The 20,209-nt window shown below is 44.2% G+C and overlaps 1 protein-coding gene across 1 annotated transcript in view; it reads left to right on the forward strand.

Annotated features, from left to right (window-relative positions):
* Positions 1 to 19,284, forward strand: part of dlg5a (discs, large homolog 5a) — a 97,484-nt gene extending 78,200 nt beyond the window's left edge. Inside the window, exons 29-40 of the mRNA XM_079512514.1 lie at positions 567 to 725; positions 1,401 to 1,584; positions 2,927 to 3,075; positions 6,360 to 6,446; positions 6,611 to 6,694; positions 7,386 to 7,447; positions 9,738 to 9,872; positions 11,175 to 11,318; positions 12,779 to 12,906; positions 13,783 to 13,892; positions 17,850 to 17,959; positions 18,230 to 19,284. Of these exons, the coding sequence (XP_079368640.1) occupies positions 567 to 725; positions 1,401 to 1,584; positions 2,927 to 3,075; positions 6,360 to 6,446; positions 6,611 to 6,694; positions 7,386 to 7,447; positions 9,738 to 9,872; positions 11,175 to 11,318; positions 12,779 to 12,906; positions 13,783 to 13,892; positions 17,850 to 17,959; positions 18,230 to 18,333 (1,456 nt within the window). The 3' untranslated portion in view covers positions 18,334 to 19,284. The remainder of the gene's footprint in view (positions 1 to 566; positions 726 to 1,400; positions 1,585 to 2,926; positions 3,076 to 6,359; positions 6,447 to 6,610; positions 6,695 to 7,385; positions 7,448 to 9,737; positions 9,873 to 11,174; positions 11,319 to 12,778; positions 12,907 to 13,782; positions 13,893 to 17,849; positions 17,960 to 18,229) is intronic.
* The last annotated feature ends 925 nt before the right edge of the window (positions 19,285 to 20,209 follow it).

Consider the following 20,209-nt stretch of genomic DNA (forward strand, 5'->3'; position numbering starts at 1 on the left):
AAAATAGCAGATTTATAAGCAACGCCTGAGGCGTTATGAGTTATGTAAATAGGAGGATTTTGCCCACCAGTGACAACTTAGTAAAAAATAACAAAAAAACACCTTTCAACATCATGTAATTGGTCCTCACTAATGTTCATGATAAAAAAAGATTCTACTCAATCTGTGTCTCTTGGGAGGGCTGTGGGCAGTTCAGAAACCCGTCCACCAGTGACATCATCGATGGGGAATCCAAGCTAATTGAAACTGCCGGCTTTCTAGTCCTGAAAAGTTGCAATGCGAAAATGGAAGCCATAGTTCTCACAATAATACAAATCTAAACATTTTTGTAAAAAAATCTTGTTTAAAAAAATGTTTTGCCTAACGATGATGTCACTGGTGGACAGGTTTCTGAACTGCCCACAGCCCTCCTATGAGACACAGACTGAGTAGAAAAAAATGTCATTTTATCATGATTATTAGTGAGGACTTATTATATGAAGATAGGTTGAAAAGTGGTGAAGTGGTCCTTAAAACAAGTACTTGTTCCAACGCTGTTGTTTTTGTGTGGAACCGTGTTGTTGCAGCTCTCGCCTGTTGGAGCCCATCTGCACCCAGCCCCTCCCCCAGGGGGGCGGCGACAATCACTCCATCGCCATCGACACGCTCAGCGAACAGGACGAGGGCACCCTCACCCCCTCCTCCAAGCAGACCACCCCCACCGCCAGCCCACACAGCTGTGTTAGGTAATGCCAACGCACACACACACACACACACACCAGTGTTGTTTTCGTCGACTAAAACTAAGACGAAAGATGTTCGTCGACTACCTTTTTTCACTGACGGAAACTAAATGAAAACTAAGCAATGAAGACAATTTCGTCAACAAATAAAAACTAGATGAAAATGTTAGGAAGGGACTAGTGGACAAGAGATCCAGTATAAGTAATTTTACTATTTGTTGCATGCTGAAAATAGCCGATCTACAAGCCCACAACGCGTCGCGACACGTGGGCTTGTAGATCAGCTATTTTCAGCACGTTACGACGTTAGATCAGCTATTTTCAGCACGTTACGACATTACGACGGCATCAAGGCCCGACAAAATACATTTTGTTCGACTAAATCAACTGTAGATGTAGTCGATTAAAATCTTATGATATTTAGTCGACTAAAACTAGACTAACACTAAAACATTCCAGGTGACTAAAATGTGACTAAACCTAAATGAAAACTATTTAAGAGACTATGACTAAAACTAAAATCTAAATTTGCTGCCAAAAACAACACTGACACACACACTCACACAAGGACCCCCGGTTTACTATGCATTAGGGCCACAAAAAATAAAAAACAAAAGTGTGAACTTGTAGATAATAAGCGGTCTAATGACGTGGTCCCCCCCACACACACACACGCAGGGTGCCCCCCGAGGGCGTCAGGAAGGCGGGTGAGCCTCGGCTGGTGACGGTGCGTCGCCCCGGGGTGGAGGTGGGCGTCACGCTGTGCGGAGGGAACCTGCGGGGGGTCTACATCGAGGGCCTGGAGGAGGACAGCCCTGCCAGGGGTCCCGACGGCCTGCTGCCGGGAGACCTGATCCTGGAGGTACTGTCTATGGGCTTCTTTTGGTTTCATTATTATTATTACCACATTGAGATGCGAGACCAGATTCTACACAATACCAACTTTGATGAGGCAGTAAAGTATTGCTTTGATTTAAAAAAAGCAGTTTTTAAAAAAGGTTTTATTGATTTATTAATATATATATATAATATATATATTTTTTTTTTTCTTCGTTTCTTCATTTTCTTCTTCCTTTACTGAAAAAAGAAACTTTTGGGGTTAGCTGGTTTCTGCACGCGCGCGCGCACACACACACACACACACACACACACACACACACACACACACACACACACACACTAAATCACTCATTGTGCTGGCTTAGCATGCTATGCTGACTTTGAAGACACACACACACACACACACACGTTGGTGAACGATATACTCACAGAGACACCGCCCCTGTTCATTATCACACTTTTGATTAATGATGACCACGAGGCTAAAGTGCAGTAACGGCCAAATGGAAGTGTTTTTTGTCCATTGAAGCACACAGGAGGGAGCGCTCCATTGCCGGTGTGGTGTGTGCTGCAGGGGTCAGCACAGAGCACAGTGCCAGCTGAATATCAGCACACCAGGGGTCAGCACAGAGCACAGTGCCAGCTGAATATCAGCACACCAGGGGTCAGCACAGAGCACAGTGCCAGCTGAATATCAGCACACCAGGGGTCAGCACAGAGCACAGTGCCAGATGAATATCAGCACACCAGGGGTCAGCACAGAGCACAGTGCCAGCTGAATATCAGCACACCAGTGCCAGTATCTACGCACATCGCCGCTGTCGTGCAGAAACCTCGTATCTACATATTTTCCTTTTTTGTCCTTTTTTCCCCCTTTTTTGAGTGGTGCAACCACTCCTATAGATGTGTGTCCATGGCTGGCTGTGTCCGAGCACGAAAATAGCGTTTGGTTGGTTTTCACCACCAAGTGTCACTGTTGTGCAGTCTAACACACAGACACATATTAACTGTATATATGATGATTTCGGGTGTGACAGTATAGTACAGTACAGTGCCGTAGAGGGACCCCCACGCGGTAACTCTGTCATTTCTTGACCGTCCCACAAAAACATGAAAACTAGCAGATCTGCAAGCTTGTAGATCTGCTACTTTTGCTACTTTTGAAAAATCCAGTTTTGGATATATGAGGTTTCCACCCGACAGAGACGATGTCCAAAACTGTTCCTTTTTGTTATTATTTTGCAAATGTTTCTGATTTAGAAAGCAAAGAAGACTTACACACGGATTAAAGTTCTCATGTCCGCCATGACCGATTTCATCGAAGGCATTTTAAGTAAAAACGACCCCACCCACCATACTTTCAGTACAACTCGGTGAATATGAAGAATAAGACTGCGGAGGAAGTTTACGTGGAGATGCTGAAGCCGTCGGAGACGGTCACGCTCAGGGTGCAGCATCGCCCCGATGACTTCAACACGCTGGGCAGCACGGCGGGAGATGGCTTTTATATCAGGTACTGTTACCTTCTACTTTCTACTGCCTAGAATGACACTTACTGATGAATATGTATTTAAAGATGGAGTGCCATGATTTTTTTCCACACTAAAACATGATCATCAGGTCTTATTGTTATATAAGGAGGAAGAAGTTTTTCAAAAAAGTGTACAGTATTTGTTAAAATGTCGTTTTTATGTGGGCACCCCCACCAGTTCATTAAGTATGCCTGGTTTGCCTGGTGGGTGGTGATGGGTGGTGATCCACCTGAACTTAAGCTGCACCCACAGCTGTAGTTGTATGATAAAGGGGGAGGGGTTAGGGGAGGGGCTGATAATGTGATATCACTAGATTACTTTTTTCATTGGCACGTTTGACTGTCAAGGGTTCAGCCTCCAGGAAGAAACCCTATACAAAGTCAATATACCATTGCACATAAAAACGACTCCAGGGTGTCTAAAGAAGTACTGTCACCTCAGACAAAACTGAAAAATAAAAAAATTGTGGCACTCCATCTTTAAGTGGCACTGTGTAACTAAATGTGTAAATAAAATGTAATGTACAATCTGTATGGTAAAGCATGTTGATACAATATAACTTATACAATTTGGGTGGTTGTATTTTGCCTCCCTGTTCTTCTATTGAGACATTTAGATGGTGTCAATTTGTCAAATGCCATGTCTCACCTTGACGCATAGGAGAAAGGAGGGACACCCGCACACCGCCACTTGTCAGGTTCAAGAGCATTTATTTTTAAGGAGCAACGTTTCGGTCTTGCGACCATCCTCAGGCTCGGCCTATATATTCCTCAAGCCTGAGGATGGTCGCAAGACCGAAACGTTGCTCCTTAAAAATAAATGCTCTTGAACCTGACAAGTGGCGGTGTGCGGGTGCCCCTCCTTTCTCCTACTTTGTATGCCTCGTCACCATCGCACCTGCTCCAAATTGTCTACCGGGTGTGCGGAAATCTCTCTATAAGTCACCTAGACACATTCATTTGGACCTAGTGGTCAAGATTCAAGTCAACCCCTGGGCAAGCAGGCAGGTCAATGGTAAAAATGTCAGCTCTTGCGCAGGAAACCAGATTTCAAATCGAGGTTAGGAGAGTAAAGTTACATACATGTAGTTGTTGTGACTCGAGCGTGTGTGAACCAAGTGCACAGCAAGGAAGAGGCAACGGGAGGTTGTATTTAGGATGTATTTAGGGGAAGAGGGGTGAGGCCTCCGTAGGCTGCTCCACACAGCTCGAGACCCGGAATCACTGGAGAGGAGTCAGTGACAGGTTCACAGGTGAGAATACAATGCACAGCAACTATGTGAGTTTAACTGGCTAGCTCTAAACACTAAGAACCTAAGCTTGGCTGGCTATAGAGCGTCGCAGTCCCGCCCCCTTTCATGACGACGTGAGACCCAGAAGTGAATTCACCGTTCATTTTCTCCATAGGCTTTTCAAAAAGTATTTATTTAAAGACGTTTACGCCGCGGACAAAGCCAACTCGAGTTGTGACAAATCATGACAACAAACACAACATTTTGGGCCGAACACATAATTCTTCTTTCTAATTATTTGTTCTGCCCGAAAAATTGTGTTGTCATGATTTGTCACAACTCGAGTTGGCTTTGTACGAGGCTTAAAAGGTCTTTAAATAAATACTTTTTGAAATGTCTATGAGGAAAATGAAGGGGGAATCATTTCCTGGGCCCTGGTAGGGGGCGGGACTGCGACGCTCTATACTTTACCAACCATGTAGACTGGTGAAGGTCTGACGCCGAGGAGGTGCAGGCAGGCCTGGCTTTTGTATAGCCTCAGGTGCCGATTGAAGACGCCGATCAGCTGTGGAGATTGGCATGGGGAGACACCTGTGCTGAGGTATGCTGTGGGCAGAGCCATAGAGTAAGACAGAGTTACGACATTGAGGGTGCAGAAAACAACCCGGTCACTGTAAAGCCTATAGACTACAATGCATTCCATAAACTTCCGGTTCAGGCCTTTGTCACTATTCGCCAATATGAGTATATGTAGAAGAGCCATTGGACTGGCCCCATGAAGTGAATAGAGTTGTCATAACTCTGTCTTACTCTATGGCTCTGGCTGTGGGGTGCTCTGGAACAGGGGAGGCGGTGCCTCGGGTAGAGTGCCTGGATGGTAACCGCAAGGTTGCCAGTTCGAACCCGGGCTCCCCCAGAGTTAGTGTGAAAGTGTCCTTGAGCAAGACACTGAACCCCTAATTGCTCCTGATGTGCTGGTTGGTGCATTGCATGGTTTCCGCCGCCATCGGTGTATGAATGTGTGTGAATGGGTGAATGTAATGCACAATCTATGGAAAGCGCCTTGGATAAAGGTGCTATATTAATGCACCATTTACCATTTTACCATTTTAACTCTCTGGTGGTGCGGAAGGGCATAGAGCCCCCACAGCACAGAGTTGTGGAGATGATGGGGAGCGAGACGTAACAATAGTGCAGCTTCAATCATAGACATAAAAAGGTAGACGCCTCTTCCGGCTCTGGGGCAAGTGTCTCTGTTGAAGGCAAACATTTCCAGAGATTCCTTGCCCTTGTATAGCGGAATCGGAAACGGGACGTTCGGTAGGCCAATCAGAAGCAATGTAAACTTTTGTTTTCTCATGCCAATAAAGCTACCTTTGATTGAATTGATCAAAGTCCCGGAAAAGACGCGCTGTGATTGGCCAGTAGTCACTTGAGTGGCAGTGAGAGACATGGAGGAGTCGCATGAGTGCCCTCACTTGGGCAGTGAGGCAGCGTGCCTTCAGCACTTTCGCTTGACTTCCTGCCTTCAATGGAGACATGTCGCTCCAATGAACTGCAGCGGCCAATGAGGCATCTATTTTGTGGTTCAACCACTCCTATAGACAGTGTGTGTTCCTGGGTCCCTGGCTGTGTCCCTGGGTCCGAGCACAGAAATAGCATATTGTCACCACCAAGTGTAACTGTTGTGCAGAAGAGCTTGTACAGTACAGTACAGTACAGTACAGTACAGTACAGTACAGTACAGTACAGTACAGTACAGTACAGTACAGTACAGTACAGTACAGTACAGTACAGTACAGTACAGCACAAGTACAGTACAGCACCACTCACTTCAGACGGGTCTGATTTTTTTCTATATCTATGGCTTTAACCCTGATGCTAGACGGGAGGGTGTGGAAGCTAGGCTGCGATTCAGGTGTCCTCGAGTTGGTGTTGTTGGCTAGTCCACATTGATTATTATTATTTATTTTTTTAATAACCAATTCAATGGATTAGTTTGATGATTAATGATGAATTGTCCCCCCAATGCAGAGCACTTTACGAGCGGGTGGGCGAGGCTGACGGAGAGCTCAGCTTTAAGAAGGATGACATCCTCTACGTGGACGAGTCTCTGCCAAGGTCGGCACACTTTAATTTTTCATTAACTTTCATTTGTACTAAAGTCATTTTGACTTTAGTACAGTGTTCAAGTTTGATTTAGTTATTAGTCATACTCTTTTGAATAAAATCCCATTTAGTTTGAGTCACATTTTAGTCATCTGAAAATAAGGCTCTGTGCTCAGGGGCTGCTTCGGGACATGGATGGCCTGGCAGCTGGATGAGAACGCCCAGCAGATCCAGAGAGGACAGGTCCCCAGCAAGTACATGTGAGTTGAGAGTGTACGCACGCGCTCGCACGCTCGTACGCACACACACACACACACACACTCTGATGCTGTAGTATGATCAAGTAGGGCAGTCAGTTATGAAATAAATTAATTTATCAAAATGCCAAAGTATATAGGTTAAAATAATTTAGCTTGGTACCCCACTTTGAGAACCAGTGGTTTAAATAGTAATTTAGATTCCATCTTTCTTTTACACTGAGATTCAACCCTTAACCACTTGTGGCCCTGTTCTGGGCCAAGTCAAAATTGGCAATCTATTTGGCAGAAATAGCCGATCTAGACCTCTTCACCGAAGATTTGGTGTAGAGGGGGGAAATGAGTGGTACAGGGATATAGCGCTTAAGTGGGCATCTCATTATTGCCGCTTCTGACCTTTTCCCATTCAACCCTAACCTTAATGCCCAACCCAAAATAGCTCTCCTCTCAATGATATTTGGGAAACCGTCATGACGAGGCGATGACGTTTTCTGTTTGGCTGTGCCTATTTTGGGGCTAGTCATTTTACCACTCACTAAAGCAGGGAAAATTGCAAGGTCACTACGTGACGTTGGGACCTCGTAGATTGGCTATTGTCAGACAGAGGGACACAAGAGTTCTTGAACCTATTATAGCTCCACTCAGTGACTGTGTGTGTGTGTGGTGTGTGGTGTGTGTGTGTGTGTGTGTTCAGGATGGACCAGGAGTTCTACCGCAGACACAGCGTGACGGAGATGAAGGAGGATGGTGGTTCTGGTACGTTCAGACGTCACCATCCTATTTTCTTTTCTTTTTTCCCCCACAATAATCACATCTCGGAGATTTAAAATGACAAAAAATGTAAAATGTCCTCCGTCATACACTGGGAGCAGTGACCTTTTGCTGAGCTGCGTGTGCAGTAAACACATACTTAGGGGGGAAAACATACCTGTAAAGAGCACACTTTTTTTGTATTCTACACCCAAAAAATGTTTTGCCAAAAATAGCCGCTCTACAGCATATTTTGATTATCGCGATAATATTCGTTAAAGCAGCTATAACATGAATTTTAAAACAGTTTTTAATATTTAATATCAAATTGTTTATGTCCCTCAAACTTATTGTCTCCACCAGGCCGAAGGCATGGGGAGAGAGTATGTTTTGCACTCCGTCCGTGTGTCCGTCCGTCCGTGTGTGTGTCCGTCCGTCCTTCCTTCCGTCCGTCTGTGTACAGCTAATCTCCGGCACCGTTAACCCGGTCGATGCCAAACTTTGCACACACACTCCCTGGATGCCAACGATGAACCTCTGCCCCACATTTTCCAGAACGGCCTGTTATAGCGCCACCATGAGGCAGCTTTTCACATTTATACCTAAAACTGTACCGATCTGCGTGAAACGTTGCATGCACACTCCCTAGAGGCCAAGGACAAACCTTTTACCTGCATTTTCCGCATCTGCCTTTTATAGCGCCACCAGGAGGCCGACTTTTGTAAAACACATTTTTTGATATTACTCCTCCAGATTCTGTCTGCCAGATTATATGTCCTTAATGTTCAAATTATTTTGGCCACAATAATCGCGTCTGCAAACTTTTCACCATTCAAATTCAAAAGTAGTAGATCATACAAGCAATGAAATTGAATGCTCAATTTCTAATCAATGGAGCAATTATTTTAACTTAAGGTAACTACACAACCCACATCTCTACCAAAGTGTTCTTACCATTTCCTCTTGTTTCATGTAATGTTTGCCTTTGTTGCTTGCCATAATTACTGCTGACGTGGTCATTGTGTTCCCTGACATGGTTGGGTTGTCATTGTGTTCCCTGACATGGTTGGGTTGTCATTCTGTTTCCTGACATGGTTGGGTTGTCATTGTGTTCCCTGACCTGGTTGGGTTGTCATTGTGTTCCCTGACATGGTTGGGTTGTCATTGTGTTCCCTGACATGGTTGAGTTGTCATTGTGTTCCCTGTCATGGTTGGGTTGTCATTGTGTTCCCTGTCATGGTTGGGTTGTCCTTGTGTTTCCTGACATGGTTGGGTTGTCCTTGTGTTCCCTGACATGGTTGGGTTGTCATTGTGTTCCCTGACCTGGTTGGGTTGTCATTGTGTTCCCTGACATGGTTGGGTTGTCATTGTGTTCCCTGACATGGTTGGGTTGTCATTGTGTTCCCTGTCATGGTTGGGTTGTCATTGTGTTCCCTGTCATGGTTGGGTTGTCATTGTGTTCCCTGACATGGTTGGGTTGTCCTTGTGTTCCCTGACATGGTTGGGTTGTCATTGTGTTCCCTGACATGGTTGAGTTGTCATTGTGTTCCCTGACATGGTTGAGTTGTCCTTGTGTTCCCTGACATGGTTGGGTTGTCCTTGTGTTCCCTGACATGGTTGAGTTGTCCTTGTGTTCCCTGACATGGTTGGGTTGTCATTGTGTTCCCTGACATGGTTGGGTTGTCATTGTGTTCCCTGACATGGTTGGGTTGTCATTGTGTTCCCTCCCTGACATGGTTGGGTTGTCATTGTGTTCCCTCCCTGACATGGTTGGGTTGTCATTGTGTTCCCTCCCTGACATGGTTGGGTTGTCATTGTGTTCCCTGACATGGTTGGGTTGTCCTTGTGTTCCCTGACATGGTTGGGTTGTTATTGTGTTCCCTGCCATGGTTGGGTTGTCATTGTGTTCCCTGACATGGTTGGGTTGTCCTTGTGTTCCCTGACATGGTTGGGTTGTCCTTGTGTTCCCTGACATGGTTGGGTTGTCCTTGTGTTCCCTGACATGGTTGGGTTGTCATTGTGTTCCCTGACATGGTTGGGTTGTCATTGTGTTACCTGACATGGTTGGGTTGTCATTGTGTTACCTGACATGGTTGGGTTGTCATTGTGTTCCCTGACATGGTTGGGCTGTCATTGTGTTCCCTGACATGGTTGGGCTGTCATTGTGTTCCCTGACATGGTTGGGTTGTCATTGTGTTCCCTGACATGGTTGGGTTGTCATTGTGTTCCCTGACATGGTTGGGTTGTCATTGTGTTCCCTGACATGGGTGCGTTATCATTCCCTCGGTGCTCGCAGGGAAGACGGTGTCGGCCGCGGCCCGCCGCTCCTTCTTCAGGAGGAGACAGAAGCACAAACGCAGCAGCTCCAAAGACAGCAAGGAGACGGTGGCCCTGGACGCCGTCAGCACAGACTCCATCCCCTTCCTGGACGGTAAGTGGTTGCAGTGGCGGCAGTGGCTCAGGGGTAGAGTGGCCGCTTGGGAACCGCAAGGTTCCCAGTTTGATCCCGGGCTCCCCCAGAGTTAGTGTCGAAGTGTGCTTGAGCAATACGTTGAACCCCTAATTGCAGCTGATGAGCAGGTTGGTGCCTTGCACGGTTTCCTCCGCCATTGGTGTATGAATGTGTGTGTGTGAATGGGTGAATGGTAATGCATGTAAAGTGCTTTGAATAAAAGCATTATGCACCATTTACCATTTAAAGGAGAATTTCGGACTAAAAGGCTTTCTTACCTTTATTTGTAGTTGTTACGTCCCCACTAAAGAGGTCCAGGTGTTATTTTGTGCAAAAGTGCATTATTGGCTATTTCCCCTACCATAACCCCTCAATGGGGGTTGGGTTTTTGTGCCAATTCGCTTATTTCCATCGAAATAAGTAGTAATGATTTTTGAGCGATGGAAATAAGCAAATTAGCACAACAACCCAACACCCCATTCAATTCAATTCAATTCAATTCAATTCATTGAGGGCTTATGGTAGGGGAAATAGCAAATAATGCTCAAAATTACACCTGGACCTCTTTGGTGGGGGTGTAACAACTACAAATAAAGGTAAGAAAGCCACCACAGCCAAAGATGGTGGATATAGAAAGATAGGCCATCCCAATTGTCGAGGCGAAATGGTACACGAATGACATCCAAACGGTCTCATAAGTGGGCGCCGACATCTGATGGCAGATCTATCTTTACTGGTGCTAGATCCCGCTAGATTTAGTCATGAGCTCTTGTAAATTATTTTCATTGGTTCGATGGTTAGATCCACCATATTGAAATTTTGGCCGATATCGATATCCGATACTATGCATGGTCAAATCGACCGATACCGATATTTTACATTATTACCGGTTTATATTATATTTTTATTGAGCTTTTTTTTGTTTTTAATTTTCAAAGCCATTAACGGTCACATTATTATTGCATCAATATAGATGAAATATCTGTGAAATTTAGGTCCGTATCGGCGAAATAATATCGGTCAATATCGGTGAAGAAATATCAGAATTAATTTGATATAATTGTATTGAAAAAAATGATTTTGACAACAAATGTGGGGTCCTTGGTACGAAAACATTTGAGAACTACTGCTTTGCGCTGTGCATAAATTGTTGTTTTGCCTGTTGCGTGTGTGTGCTTGCGTGTGTGTGCACGTGTGTGTGTGTGTGTGTGCACGTGTGTGTGCGTGCGCGTGCGTGTGTGTGTGTGTGTGTGTGTGTGCCTGTGTGTGTGCGTGCGTCAGACTGTGTGAGCCTAGCGTACCAGCGTGTCCAGAAGGTGGAATGTGCTTCTCCGCGGCCCGTGCTGATCCTCGGCCCGCTCACTGACCCCGTCAAAGACATGCTGGTCAGCGAGTCCCCCGGCAAGTTCTGCAGATGTGTGCTGGGTGAGTTCAGCCATAGCAACACACAGAGACTAAGTTCTGCACATGTGTGCTGGGTGAGTTCAGCCATAGCAACACACAGAGACTAAGTTCTGCACATGTGTGCTGGGTGAGTTCAGCCATAGCAACACACAGAGACTAAGTTCTGCACATGTGTGCTGGGTGAGTTCAGCCATAGCAACACACAGAGACTAAGTTCTGCACATGTGTGCTGGGTGAGTTCAGCCATAGCAACACACAGAGACTAAGTTCTGCACATGTGTGCTGGGTGAGTTCAGCCATATAGCAACACACAGAGACTAAGTTCTGCACATGTGTGCTGGGTGAGTTCAGCCATATAGCAACACACAGAGACTAAGTTCTGCACATGTGTGCTGGGTGAGTTCAGCCATATAGCAACACACAGAGACTAAGTTCTGCACATGTGTGCTGGGTGAGTTCAGCCATATAGCAACACACAGAGACTAAGTTCTGCACATGTGTGCTGGGTGAGTTTAGCCATATAGCAACACACAGAGACTAAGTTCTGCACATGTGTGCTGGGTGAGTTTAGCCATGTAACAACACACGCAGACTGCTGGAAGAAAGCAGCAATACCACATTGTAGAATACACAAGGACAAGTAATTATACATAATCGTCTAATCGCAATTATTTGAGGTAATCGTAATTATTTTCATACTTAACATAAAAGGCTGACAGGTGGAAACCTCATATGTCCAGGATTCAAATTCTAAATTGCGTCCACGCAGCATTTCGAGCATGCAGATCTGCTACTTGTGATGCTCTTGTGTGACGCTGTAGTATGATCGACATGAGCATTAACGGGAAAAAAACAAGTTATAATATGAAGGTATTAGAGGTTTCTGCCTGGCGGCGAGGATTTGCTCTTCTGCGTATTCCCTCGTTGACTCAAGGCAGACAGACACAACCTACACACCTCTTTTCATTCCCTACATCCTGGCGTGTAAAATTGTTGCCTCCGGCTGTGTCTGGTGGATGTTTTTGAGTCTCCTCCTGAGTGCTAATTTGTATTCTGAGATTATTTTCATTTCAAACCTTTATTTATTCTCGAAAGACAAGACATTGAGGTCACCCTCATTTGCAGTGTTGTCGAGATACAATATCATTAATATTTCAAAGCAATAAACAAAAACAGAACAGTAACTAGGGTTGGGGGATCCCTTAGGATTTTAACGATTCTGGTTCCTTAACGATTCCCGCTTAGCCATCCGGATGCCTTTAACAATTCCTATATAACAAATAATAAAAAAGGTATAATTTTGATGGACACAAATTCAATCATACAGACAGTATTGCATACATATTTTTGTAGTGGTTCTCAAAGTGTATACAGGTCTGTAACTCTAAGAGTTATGTTGTGCCATGGATGGAGCCATACATGGTCCCTGTTGAAGAGCCTTGGTTTTAACTGTTGTGTGTGTGTCTGTGTGGGATCCACAGAGGTGATGAAGGCATCTCAGCAAGCCATCGAGCGAGGCGTCAAAGACTGCCTCTTCATCGACTACAAGCGCAGGAGCGGCCATTTTGACGTGACAACTGTCGTCTCCATCAAGGAAATGACGGAGAAGGTGCTATGTCGTTTCCTTCATCCTTGCCTGATTATAACATTGTGTCTGTCGGGTGGAACCCTTGATGTCCAAAACTGTTACTATTCAGGATTCATGTTCAAAAACGGCAAAAGTAGCAGATCGCAGCTTGCAGATCTGCTACTTTTCATACGTTTGTGTGATGTTGTAGTATGATCAAGTAGGGTGGTAATGTACGAAAAAAAAGTAACCGTTTTGGACATGGGTTTTCCCCCCCGACAGAGACGAAGACGATCCTATATAAAAAAAATGTCCCCCTGTAGCCGATACTTCCATGTATCCCGTCATAAAGAAATATCCCCCTGGCTGTATCCCGTCATAAAGAAATGTCCCCCTGGCTGTATCCCGTCATAAAGAAATGTCCCCATGGCTGTATCCCGTCATAAAGAAATGTCCCCCTGGCTGTATCCCGCCATAAAGAAATGTCCCCCTGTATCCCGCCATAAAGAAATGTCCCCCTGGCTGTATCCCGCCATAAAGAAATGTCCCCCTGTATCCCGCCATAAAGAAATGTCCCCGTGTATCCCGTCATAAAGAAATGTCCCCCTGGCTGTATCCCGTCATAAAGAAATGTCCCCCTGTATCCCGCCATAAAGAAATGTCCCTGTGTATCCCGTCATAAAGAAATGTCCCCCTGGCTGTATACCGTCATAAAGAAATGTCCCCCTGTATCCCGCCATAAAGAAATGTCCCCCTGTATCCCGCCATAAAGAAATGTCCCCCTGTATCCCGTCATAAAGAAATGTCCCCCTGTATCCCGCCATAAAGAAATGTCCCCCTGTATCCCGTCATAAAGAAATGTCCCCCTGTATCTGACACATCCATGTTGTCCAACGCTGTCTGTCAAATACACTGCAGGACTGTCACTGTCTGCTGGACATCGCTCCCCACGCCATCGAGCGCCTCCACGCCGTTCACATCTACCCCATAGTCGTCTTCATCCGCTATAAGAACGCCAAGCAAATCAAGTAAGTAACAGACAGTCTGTGTTCAAACTATAGGATCATCCTATAGTTTACCGAGACACTACACTGTCTCTCTGCATTCTATGATCCTATAGTTTACCGAGACACTACACTGTATCTCTGCATTCTATGATCCTATAGTTTACTGAGACACTACACTGTCTCTCTGCATTCTATGATCCTATAGTTTACTGAGACACTACACTGTCTCTCTGCATTCTATGATCCTATAGTTTACCGAGACACTACACTGTCTCTCTGCATTCTATGATCCTATAGTTTATTGAGACACTACACTGTCTCTCTGCATTCTATGATCCTATAGTTTACCGAGACACTACACTGTCTCTCTGCATTCTATGATCCTATAGTTTACCGAGACACTACACTGTATCTCTGCATTCTATGATCCTATAGTTTACCGAGACACTACACTGTCTCTCTGCATTCTATGATCCTATAGTTTACTGAGACACTACACTGTCTCTCTGCATTCTATGATCCTATAGTTTACCGAGACACTACACTGTCTCTCTGCATTCTATGATCCTATAGTTTACCGAGACACTACACTGTCTCTCTGCATTCTATGATCCTATAGTTTACCGAGACACTACACTGTCTCTCTGCATTCTATGATCCTATAGTTTACTGAGACACTACACTGTATCTCTGCATTCTATGATCCTATAGTTTACTGAGACACTACACTGTCTCTCTGCGACGGGCAGCAAGGATTCCACACGAAAAACAAAAAAACAGCTGTTTCCATCCCTTCCACACTAAACAATAATAAAATCATATAACTGATTATCAAACGACACAACGTAGGCTATAGATTCACTGTAGAGGCTATACATTTGTATCTCTTACAGTATGTAAATTAATTTACTCAGTCAAAACAAAAAGGGAACTTGCGCGACGGCAGCAGCAGCATCCTCCGCCCACCACACTAACATAAAATCATTTATAATCAAATAAATAATCATACAGATGTAATGTACAGACATACCAGAAATGAAGAAGTCACCATAGGTTCAGGGGCGGCGAGGAGGGCTTGGAATCACTGTAGAGCAGCTGGGCAGGCTATTTAGTACAACTCCACTGGCGGCGTTCAGACAACTTTACGGCAATCCGTCCAGACACTGGCCGGGTCATCTAAGCTGGGGGGTACGGCTTGTCATCGCTCCTCGATCGGGCGCAGTCACGGCTCGGTCGAGGAACTGGGACTGGGTCATCGGAGCTGGGGGGCGGTACGGGGACATCGTCCGGAAGACCAGGCTCAGATTCATGTCGCCAGCAGAAGCCCCCTGGACGAGAACTCAATGTGTTGTAGCGGAACAACACGTGCATCCGCCATCCAACGAGCCATCCAACGAGTCTGCCGAAGCGAAGGCTGACTTGAGCAGCAGGCACACTGGCACAGCACCCCGGGGAACGGGTAGGGACTGGGAGCATTTTGTTGGTTTCTTTAGCGCCATCGCAACGACAAAAAAAACAAAAGACTACTACACTGAACAATAAATTAGCGGACACATATGGAGTCAGAACACACTAAACTGGACTGACACACAAATAAACTAAAATCTATACTGAACTAATACTACAAACCTCGACTACTTATCGAGGCTACTACTAGCCTCGATAACCAGCTGGCTACTACAAACTACAAACTAACCAACATTTCAAAACAGAGACAAGCAAGAAAACACAATCAGAAATGTTGACATGATACAGGGAGCAAAATATAAGCATGAAAGAATAAAAAAGAAAAGAAAGCTAAGATAAAACAAACATTATATGGACTCAAGTGGGATTAAAAGCCAAGGAAAATAGATGAGTCTTAAGTAAATACAATTTTAGACGGGGCAGATCTAATATATAAGACACCTAGACACATGATTTTCAATAGAAGAGCAGGGAGACCAAATTCAACCACCCTATTTGTATAACTTACAATTAATAAAAGTCCCTGCTGCATCCGACGGCAGTAAAAGGACTACAGACTGAATCAATGTAGGCAGTAAATGAGTTAAAATAAATGCATAATACAGCTTTAATGTGATAAGACTAGCGCTTCTTCCCTTCAGACCAATCATAAGTTATGGTGGGTGTTGTAAGTACTGCTTACATCCCGTCTTATTTAGCTATTCAGGCTGTGTGTGCATTGGCCATCGCAAAGCCAACTGTGCAATATTTTTCCATAACAGCTGTATATATACAGTATATGCAGCGTAATGGCTTTAATGATGAACAGCACAGTACCTCAAGAGTATTGATTGTGCTTACACAAGTGCAAATTGTGAAAGATATGTTTTTTAAATATACAAATATTTTCATGAGCGACATTGATGAACTGTGGTCTAAATTAGTTGTGAGGTTTCAGGAAATAAAAGTAAGAAATATTGTCCCGACTGAACTCTTACATTTACTAAATGTAAGTATGGCTGACCATTGTCCCGACTGAACTCTTACATTTACTTTAAATAAAAGTAAGAAATGTTGTCCCGACTGAACTCTTACATTTAGTTTTCATAACTTAATTAAATTGCAATCCATTACATGAATTATTTATTTAGCTCGGCTGCAAAACAAAAACAACATGTAAATCCATATACTGTTAGAGAAAACGCAGAAAAACATATCGGAGCGGCTGTGCCGCGCCAACCCTTCTTCTGTTTGTACAGAAAGAATTAACCCATTTAGACCTGAGGACGATTCTACAAAATGTCTTCTAAATCATGACAGTTTTCAGAAAAAACCTCTGTTTCTATGTCAGTGGTTCTCAAACTATTTCATGTCAAGCACCCCAAAAATTATATGTAAACGGCCGCCGACCCCCATCTGAAAATATCTTGTTCCAGAGACCGCCCAGGTGCAAAGATTTTAGTTAAAAATGTTCTCTGTGAAAGCATGTATTCAAAGATTTGCGCATGTATTGCGATTTACGATTTTTCAAAAATAGCAGATCTCGTAGTATGAGCTTGTAGATCTGCTATTTTTCAATAGCTAAAGCATAACATAATGCTCAAACCACCAAAAGGGGTTCCCGCCGAGAAAGAATTAATTTGCAAGAGTTCAAAACGTGTTTGGATTTTGAGCAGCCAGCACTTTTTGGTCTGTATACTTTTCCCGAGGGAGACCTTGAATGAACACATATCTACTATCCAAGTGCACTTCAGAATGAACTGCACAGAGCACATAATGAGACAATAGAAATAGTGTGTACAGCTTACTTATGTCCTACCTACCAGTTCCTCCTGCCAGCAAATAATAAGCTTTCTAAATCTATTTTACAGTAACAGCCCTTGTGTGCTTTTGTACATCCAAACGTCTACGCAGATGGGTGACAAATTAAAGTAAAACCCAACATATATAAATTACCAGTAGAAGCCTTAGATACGTTTCACGCCAACTAAAACGGGCCCCGTCCTCAGGGGTGCCCCGGCTGGCCATCGACTAAAATGTATTTTGGCGGGCCGTGATGTAGTTGTAATGCCTGGTTAATACATAGCTGTGTGCCGAAAACACCAGATCTACATCTCATGAGCTGTCGTGGCTCTGTAAAATGTACAGATATATGTGCAGAACAGTTCCCACTACCAGCTTTTTCTGACCGCAGTTGTCGCTGGCAGAAAGCAGCACGGTAGACATATTTAACCTGATGAGGCTTCTCTTCTCTTCTCTAGCCCAGCACAAAGCTGGTAAAAGCAGGATACAGTACGCCATAGACAATGGGAAGTGGTGATGATTATTTTCCATTATTGCACTTAACGGCAAGTTGCGGTCGGTGCAGACTTTCTGTGAATGGGCGAAAGGCAAAGATTTGTCTTTTTTTGTAGGTCTGAAGCTAAACGGTTCACCTGCAGTGCAATCAGGCTGTTTGGTTTGTTTGTTTTGTATTGTTTGTTTTGAACACCACTTGACCCTCCCTCCCTCCCCGTGTGTTACTCTCTGCAGGGAACAGAAGGATCCGGCGTATCTACGGGACAAAGTCTCTCAGAAACATTCCAAGGAACAGTTTGAAGGCGCACAGAAGATAGAGCAGGAGTACAGCAAGTACTTCACAGGTTAGTATTGTAGACAAACATAATTACTGATGCTGGTCGCTGTCTGTGTGGGGCATATGTTCTCTTGATAACCGTTTCCATTCATTTGTATACATTTATCTCTTGTGGTAATAGCCGATCTTCTCACAAAGATGAAGATCGGCTATTTTCTTTAACTCTTAGCTGGAGACCACCTGGAACCCCCTCATGGACCACTGGGGGTCCCCGGTCCACTGGATGAAAACTACTGATGATCTACCCCACTGCTAACCTTGTGTGTTTGTTTCGTAGGTATTGTCCAGGCTGGCACCCTCCCTTACATTTGCACTCAGATCATGACTATAGTTGATCAGGAACAAAGTAAAGTCCTGTGGACTCCCCTCGGCGCCCCCTAGAGGACACCCAGCTGCCACTGCAACGACAGAATGACTGCGCCCGCTCCTCTCCTCTGACTCACGGACACTAGTTAGTAGTGGGTGCAAATCCAAGGTACACTACAGCGAGCTACTCTTGTAAATTATTGATATTTTTTTATTTGTTTTTGTTACAGTTTGTAATCAGAGGCCTCCTATTATTCTGATTTGTTCCAGAGCAGCTTAGTAGCACTGGATCTTGACATTAAAGAAAGGAGCAACGTTTCACCCATTTTCAAACTTCTCTTCACATTGGTCCTCACAAATTCCCATTCTAAGATGACACGATTGCCATCTACCCTCACTGCGTACTACATATCATTGGTGGGCTGTGGACGGTTTAGAATCCTGTCTGCACAAATTACATAGGCCTAATTGAGGGGGATTGCAAGCTAATAGAAACAACAGCCTTTCTCTTCCTGGAAAGTTGCCATGACGACATAGAAGCCACTATTCTTGGACTAATAACAGACAATAATAAACGCTGGTAATCTTGTTTTGAAATAACCAAACTTTCTACCACCAATGACTGTCCACAGCCCTACTCTGAGACGGAGTGGGTAGACCGAAATGGTGGCATCTTCTAAAGAGCACTAGCAAGGGCCAATGATGTGAAGACGAGGTGGAAAGTGGGTGAACAGAGTCAAGACTTCACTCAGTCTTCCCTAAGGGTTTATGGTAGTGTTTTTGTAATGCTGCGTCGTACAGTAGGTATCTGTTTACAGTTCAAAAGATGTATGTTGTTAATAAATGTTTTGCTTGAATGCCCCCCCCCCCCCCCCCCCCATCTACTCAACCCAAATTAAGTTCAGCATCCATGACCCAGAACCTGTGTACTATATTGCTGCGGTCGGGCAGAAACCTCTTTATTTCCACATTCTTTTAGTTTTTTTCATAAATGAATGTCCTACTTCACATCACACTACAGCGCAGCGCAAAAGTAGCAGATCTGCAAGTTGTTTTGTGTTTGTGGAACTGCTACTTTAGCTATTTTAGAATTTGAATCCTGAAAAGTAACGGTTTTGGACATGAGGTTTCCCCCGACAGAGATGATATGCCAAGTGCTTTTGGATGGAACGATATTAAACATGTTCACGTGATGATTAGTGTGCCCATGATGATCAAAATATGCTTAAACCTCTTAGAATGCCACTCTCGGTATAACCACTTAACCGAGCATCCATATTCTGGAGGGTAACATTTGCCGTTGCAACGCGTTGTGAGCTTGAAGATCGGCTATTTTCGGCACCGAGATTTGGTGTTGAGGGGGGAAAAACGTACATCCAAAGGTGCAAAGTAGGCATTAAAATAGGTATTAGTATGCATTGAACTCGCAAAGCAAGCTGTGGAGTTACTGAACTATCTTGCCAACAGTAATGTCCACGGAAATTGTGAGTCTCTCTCCACTCAAAACGTTGTTTTCCTACAGTTGACTTTTGGCTTGTTTCTTCTACTATTAAGGGTTAGCCCAGAACCTTACATAACATGAAACGTTACAGAAACGTGTGTGTTTGTGGTTGAGAAGGGGGGACATGTTAAACAAAATATCTATCATATACTATTTTTGGAGGTGGACTTTAATTAACGTGTGTTGATGTTTTGTTCTATGCATTTTGCTTTTATGGTAGCTGGGTGTTTGTTTGACGGACTGTTTACGGGCCTTTTCAGAAGTGCCTTTTGGAGAAACATGTCTGATCCCAAATCAGCCCCCGTGTCATGTAGCCAGTGAGGAAACACAGTGGTCAACAGTGACAAAGTACACTGAATACTGTACTTTACTTTTTTGTCCTGTTTTTTTTTTCTGTTTTTTTTAATACAAACATTGTACTTTTTGACTTGAGGTACATTATGAATTAAC

The sequence above is a fragment of the Electrona antarctica genome (assembly GCF_951216825.1).
Source record: "Electrona antarctica genome assembly, chromosome: 10".
In the NCBI taxonomy this organism is placed as follows: Eukaryota; Metazoa; Chordata; class Actinopteri; order Myctophiformes; family Myctophidae; genus Electrona; species Electrona antarctica.